The sequence below is a fragment of the Myotis nattereri genome (assembly GCF_964212035.1).
Source record: "Myotis nattereri genome assembly, chromosome: 3".
Taxonomy (NCBI): Eukaryota; Metazoa; Chordata; class Mammalia; order Chiroptera; family Vespertilionidae; genus Myotis; species Myotis nattereri.
In genome coordinates, this window is record NC_138077.1 from 105,233,370 (window position 1) to 105,240,433 (window position 7,064).

Genomic DNA, 7,064 nt, shown 5'->3' on the forward strand with positions numbered 1-7,064 from the left:
AGAATCCTGTGAGGATTGGACATACTTTCCAAAGAAGAAAATGCAGGCTATGTATCTGCTATACCATGCTGCTTCATATGGGCAGTACCTGATACATACAAGGCACATGTAAATGTTATTTAACCTGAAGCAATTTGAAGGATAAAGGATTCAAGCAAATCTCTTTAACCATTTACTATCACATCTTATAGGCTGTTTGGGAACTGAGAGTTTTCTCTTTGAGTTATTCTGCTATTCAGTTTTCCTCTCAGGTATTTGCTCCTCTATCCTCCATTATTTCTTGAAGTTTAGCAAGAAATGAAGACAGCATCCTTACTCACCCAATCCCAACCCTGATTCTCACTGCAGGATTAGCTTCATGGCTCCCTCAGCATTTCCTTCTCTTGTAACAGCCAGGTACTCTTTACAAAGCAGGGTCTTCCTTCTTGGGTGACAACCTTTCTGGAGTAGGGCTAGCCTCAAGTTTCCACCCTCTAATCATGAGGATGGCCTGTGGCTTCTGAATTAGTAACCATATGGTCCCTGTCACTTCCTGTAGTTTTATAAATAAAATTGTCAAAATTGGGGGCTTCTGAAGATAGCTTTTACAAATATGCTATTTCCTATGGAGTGACTTTTGGTGGTTTCCCCTTTCCCTATGTGGGTCCTGTGGGAACAGGACTTGCTGTATGGGAAACCCCAGATTCCAGTCTCCTGAAAAGAGTCATGTTCTGCTTAACTTTGAAGGTGATCCACATGTCTGTCTTTCCCTAAGGCAGCCCTGATTTTTTTTTTTTAATCCTCACCTGAGGGCATGCTTATTGATCTTAGAGGGTGGGGGGGGGAAGGGGGGGAGGAGAGAGAGAAAAGAAGAAGAGAGAGAAGAGAAAGAGAGAGAACCTTGATTAGCTGCCTTCTGAATGTGCCCTGTCTGGGGATGAACTGGCAAACTAGGTATGTGCCCTGCCCATGAATCCATCAGCCAGGGCAGCTTGATCTTTACCACTTTGTGGGGAGTCTGGAATCAGAGTATACCAGCAAGAACAGATAATGGGGGGAGGGGGAAGGTGGTTCACTTTGGTGGGCTCTGCTCTATTTTGGGGGCAGTGATGGGCAGCAGCCATTGAGGGAGTGGCCCCAAATACTCCGACCTTTTTCAAGGCAAAATTATAGGGTGGCCTTATCTTTCCTGTAAATTGTTTCTTCAAGACAATTTTAGATTTTAATTTTGACTTCTTTTCACCCTTATAAAAATGTTGAGGCACAATATTTACACTTAATACAATTCTATTTTATTTAACAAACAGGTATGCAGGTGGGCTGGGTCCTGTTCAAAGTGCTTTACATATATTGCGTTTTTTAACTTATTTTATAAACTTTGATATGAATCAAATGGGGCGGGGTAGGGGTATTTTGAAGCATGACTTACCTCGTAGCCACTCTCCGCTTCCCCCAATGGAGAGAGGAGAGATGGAATTGAACTTCTCCGGAGGGCAAGGCCGCCTACTACTTCTCCCAGCTGTCTAGCCAGGCTAGATCTAGGGGCAGGGGGCTCCACCCTCGCCCAGATCCAGTCGTGGGAGGGTGAGTGGTTTTTTTCCGGGTCACTGGCTCACCCTCTTTACTCCCAGCCACCTGCTTGGGTTCCATCCGGGTTCCAGGCTCTCTGGTGGGCGTCAGGGACATTCCAATCTTCCCACCACCCGCGCGAATGTGGAGGGGGAGGGGACGACTGCTCTCCCATTCCAGCACCCGGCTTTGAGTAAATTTCTTCTCCGTCTCTAGTGACCTGAGTTCCCCCCGAGAGGAAGCTAAGGATTGAAGTGTGGGCTGAAGGTTGTTTGTTTACAACGCGCCTGTTGGTGGAGCCGCATCCCTAACGAGAGGCACTTTCTGGGCACCCTCTGTGCTCGAGCAGACAACTGAAAGCCAAACAACCCAGATGCCTCCTCGCCAGACCAAATATGGTCACAAGCAGCCTCCTGTGTGAAGGCTGGCCTTGGTGTCTCCGCGTGCAGGGGCGCACCCGGTCCCGCCCTCGGGCAGAAACCCTGGATTAGTGCGGCGCTCCCGTGGCTCCGGGTCTCAGCACCGGGAGCGAAGGGAGGGCGCGGCGCCAAGGACCCGCCCTTCCTCCGCCAGGACCCCTCACCCGCGAGCCCTCCGCCGCCCCAGGCCTTGGTTTCGGTCCACAAGCCCTTGATTAAACAGGCCCAGGTCACTTTCCCTTTGATCCGCCCCAAGTCCGCGGTAAACTCAAAGGAATGCACTTCCAGAACTCCGCGGGAGAGGTCCGCGCGACCAAGAGTGGGTGGGGGGCAACATTCTCCACTTAGCCTGCAAAGTACGCATCACACCCAAGGTTTCCTGGAGCCAGAGTGAGGGTGGAAGGAGGAGGAGGAGTACGACGGAGAAGGAGGAGGAAGAGGAGGAGGAGGAGGAGGAGGAGGAGGAGGAGGAGGAGGAGGAGGAGGAGGAGGAGGAGGGACAAGCGGGGGCAGGCAGGCTCAGGACTTGCAATCATGCATAATTCAACAGCTCAACTTTCGGGCCCGCCTCTTTCCTGGGAGTGGGAGTTTGCTCCAAACTTTGTTTATGGGACAGTCGGAGAGCCGCGGCGGCCGCGCTGTCTGCTTCTCCTCCTCTTTCAAGAGCGCGAAGGCCTGAGACCAGTTTGGGGGATGTGAAAGCCGAAGCTCCTCGACTGCCAGGTACCGAGGCCGGTCCGGATTTGCCAACCGGGCTCCGGCTCCAATCCTGCAAGATCGGGACGCACCCCGAGCGACCCAGGCCCGACGGCTGCCCCGCACGCCCAGACTTGGCTTCGCTGCGCGCCCAGGTAGTGCCCGCTGGAGCGCGCCCGCGCACCACTCCAGGGTGCCCGGCTTCTCGGGCTTCCGGGGTCGAGATGTGGAGTTGGCTTGGGTTGAGATTTCTTTGGGGGGCTGCCTGCCCTGGAGAGCTGCGACCTGTTCTTTGCCACCAACAGTTCAGCAACGTCCGGAGTGCAGTTTCCTCCCCCCCTCCCCCTCCCTGCTCTTCCTTCTCTCAGTAACTTCTTTGCTCCAAGAAAGTTTCATAATTCTGGAGGCCAGGAGGGACTCCTCCCCCATGCGGCTGGTCTCCTGGCTGAGTGTCTGGGATCTCGAGTCGGATACGTATCTGTATCTTTTTCTTTTCTCTCCATATTCTCCCCGTATCTCCTACTCCGACTTTAAATAAAAGGCTGATCTGACCTTTTTCCTTGTAGAAGATGAATCCGGCCTCAGCGCCCCATCCGCTCCCGCCGCCCGGGCAGCAAGTGATCCATGTCACGCCGGACCTAGACACGGACCTCGAAGCCCTCTTCAACTCGGTCATGAACCCCAAGCCCAGCTCGTGGCGGAAGAAGATCCTGCCCGAATCGTTCTTCAAAGAGCCTGACTCCGGCTCGCACTCGCGCCAGTCCAGCACCGACTCTTCCGGCGGCCACCCGGGGCCCCGGCTGGCCGGCGGCGCCCAGCATGTCCGCTCGCACTCGTCGCCCGCGTCCCTGCAGCTGGGCACAGGCGCGGGCGCAGCGATCAGCGCCGCGCAGCAGCACGCGCACCTCCGCCAGCAATCCTACGACGTGACTGACGAGTTGCCGCTCCCCCCGGGCTGGGAGATGACCTTCACGACCACTGGCCAGAGGTACTTCCTCAAGTAAGTCAGCCTGGAGCGGGGGGGGGGGGGGGGGGGGGGAGGAGGGAGGGGGCAGAGAGTCACGATACCGAGGTGCGCGTGCACGTGTGTGTGTGTGTGTGTGTGTGTGTGTGTGATTGTGTGTCTTTCCAGGGTTCTTTCCCAAATATTGTGAAGTTGGAAGTAAGGAGTGGATCCCTGGATATTGGAATTGTAAAGAAACAGAAGCAGAGACTCTGGTGATGTTCTTCCAGGGCATTCCAGGACATTCAGGACATGGAAACGCTTAGAGATAGGAGACATCAAAGTAGTTTTGGGAGGATTCTCATGAAACACTTAGGGACTTTGCCCTGAATCTGGAGTATTGATACAAACTCCTGGGCACAAACCCTTACCCCATCCCTGACCATTCTAAGTCAGATACCTGGTCCATTGAGATGTGACACCAAAAACATGTGAGAAAAGTTCTGAGACTGGAGGAGAAGAGGGACTCTCGGTGGTCTGCAGTCTCCCTATTCTGGGGAAAAGCTGGAAAAGTGAACACTGCCTGGTAGGCCTTACCTCTCAGCTGGGTGATGTGATGACCACACAGCACAGTGATGTAATTAGCAACTGCTGGTGAAGTAGTTGTGGTCTGGACAAATGCATTGTGTGGAAATTGGGTCAGGAGTTGTATTATGTCATACTTGGTAACCTAAAATACCATCGAATCAGGAGCCTACTTTGTCATTCTTCCCTTCACGTTGTTCCGGCTTTCTGATGTAATGAATTTTAAATTAGATTCATGTTAGAGACTGTTCAGGAAAATAGGTTCACAGATATAAAGAAAATTGTTCAATTGTGGTACTCTAAGATAATTATATTCCAGAGGAGAAACCAAGTTGGAACTTAAAAGGTAACCTGTGAGGTCTTGGAGGCTCAGGCTATCCATAGGCCCTAGATGGAAGTTGTGCCAAGTGGACCACTTGGTTCAGGAGTGTCTGCACCAGCCGGCTGTTCACAGCCACTGAGGGAAACTTCTCTTCGAAGAACTTGCCTTTAGAGTTTGTTTATTTAAAGTCCATGTTTCTTTGATGGTGCAGCCTTTGTTTGAAAGTTAAGACATTAGATGCTATTTTAAAAATATAGTCAGTCCTTTCTTTGGCGTTAATATTTGATACTTTGATTGCTATCGGAGGACCCTGATAAAGAATATACAGTAATGGACGAGGTTTATTATAACCAGCACATTGACTCACACTGGTGACCAAGGATTTCTTCCTCATCCCAAGCTGTTGGACATCTTGTGCAAGGAGGAGGAGTTCTTTATTTTATTTCTGGGGTTGGTGCAATGCTGGGAAGCACTTGTCGTGGAACAGACTTGCTGGCCATTTTATCCCACCACTGGTCTTCTCCCTGTTTTTAAGTGACAGTGTGGACATGTACTCAGTCCTATGAGTTTTAAATGACTAGTGGAATTCCAGTGTGTGATGTAATAACATGACATTTTCTTAAATGTGATGATGTTGTTCTGAAGGATGACATTAGATTCTATAGTTAATAAAGGTCCAAAATAACTAGCCTTTTGTATTAATGGTAAATGCAGTCTTGAATATTTTATTGTGAATTTTCTAGAAATGGACTTAGTAAGAGATAAAACTGAAAAAGACATAATAATTTACAGTAATTTGGGGGGACCATTTTTGGGCCCAAATGATTTTTAAACTGTTTATGAATATACACAGAAAAGTATATAAGAAATAAGAGCTGGGCTTACCCATTATCTGAGGAAAGATAGGAAAAAAGCAACAACCCTCAAATAAAAGCAAAACAAAATAATTCCCTTTTATACACATTTTGAATGATTGGAATAGCTCAGAACCATCTTTGTGAAACGTGGGTAATAGTGGAAGTTGGTCTGAGTTTAGAGAAAGTTGCCCTGATCCCTCTGCCCATCTCCCCAACTACAACCACTCCCCAACCCAAAGCAAAGTGCATCTTCATTTTACTGGATCCTCAGTGAAAATAACAGCTGAAAAAATAAATAGTAGGATAGCCTGAACTGATGTTATCCCTGGAAATTTTTTGGCCAAGTAGCTAAAGGAATTAAATTAAGTCATCATGACTATTGTCTTTTAAAAAATATATATTTTTATTGATATAGAGGGAGAGATATAGAAACATCAATGATGAGAGAGAATCATTGATCAGCTGTCTCCTGCACACCCCACACTGGGGACTGAGCCTGAAACCGGGCGTGTGCCCTGACCAGGAATCGAACGCTCAACCACTGAGCCATGCCAGGCTTTTTTTTTTTTCTTTTTAAATATATTTTTATTGATTTCAGAAAGGAAGGGGGAGGGAGAGAGAGATAGAAACATCAGTAAGAGAGAATCATTGGTTGGCCACCTCTGCACTTGCCCTGACCGGGAATCGAACAGTGACCTCCTGGTTGAAGCTCTACCACTGAGCCAAGCCAGCAGGGCATGACTATTGTCTTTTGAGATTAGCAACCTGCCCAAAGTTCTCTGAAGTTCTTTTTTTTTTAACTGAGGAAGGGAGAGGGAGAGAGCTACATTCTGCAGTGGGAGATGTATCACTGGGGAACCTGCAATCGAGGTACATGCCCTTGACTGGGAATCGAACCCGAAAGCCTTCAGTCTGAGGCTGGCGCTCTAATCACTGAGCAACTGGTCAGGGCTCTCTGAGTTTCTATCGGAACTTTAAGTTGGAGTAAGGTAAATGTAATATGTTACACTTTGTTGCACAACCTCAAAAGGCACTGTATTACGGTGGAATAAATAGAAGTGCGAAAAATGATGGCAACTGACCCTGGTTTAATTTTCATAAAATCTGCTCATTACTTTGCTCCAACATTTGTGAAACGGGGTTAGCAGTAGAATTCTAGGTCAGGAGGCTAGGGCTTCATAAATCAGAAATGAATAACTTTATTTCTAAAAAAACTGAGTTCAGAAAAGGGTAATTATTTTACTTTGGGAAAGTCATGTGGTCATTTACTGGTGGACTCTGGATTGGACCTCTAATCTGTTGCCCTCTGTTTATTGAACACTTTTCCATTTTCCCCACCCACCTTTATCCCCGCTCACTTCACCAACTGAACAATGAACTTTATGGACGACAAAGCCTGGACATCTAAGATACTTTAAAGAGCTTTTTGTCATTTTTTCAGGGAAGGTTGTTCCTAGATATATGATGTAATCACTTTCTGGTAACCTCTTAAAGGGCACCTTTTCTGAGCATTCACCCCTTTCCTTTGCTGTTCAGGCATTCCTTTAGGGTAGCACAGTGGTCGGCAAACTCATTAGTCAACAGAGCCAAATATCAACAGTACAATGACTGAAATTTCTTTCTGAGAGCCAAATTTTTTAAACTTAAACTATATAGGTAGGTACATTGTTATTAATTTAATTAGGGTACTCCTA

At 48.0% G+C, this 7,064-nt stretch overlaps 1 protein-coding gene across 1 annotated transcript; it reads left to right on the plus strand.

The window, feature by feature from the left end:
* Positions 1–2,554: 2,554 nt before the first annotated feature.
* On the plus strand, positions 2,555–3,667 carry LOC308515436 (WW domain-containing transcription regulator protein 1; the record flags this gene model as incomplete). Its single annotated transcript, XM_081086024.1, has 2 exons — positions 2,555–2,818; positions 3,230–3,667. Exon 2 carries the CDS (start codon positions 3,233–3,235, stop codon positions 3,665–3,667), a length of 435 nt encoding a protein of 144 aa, XP_080942150.1. The 5' UTR covers positions 2,555–2,818; positions 3,230–3,232.
* Between the last annotated feature and the right edge of the window lie 3,397 nt (positions 3,668–7,064).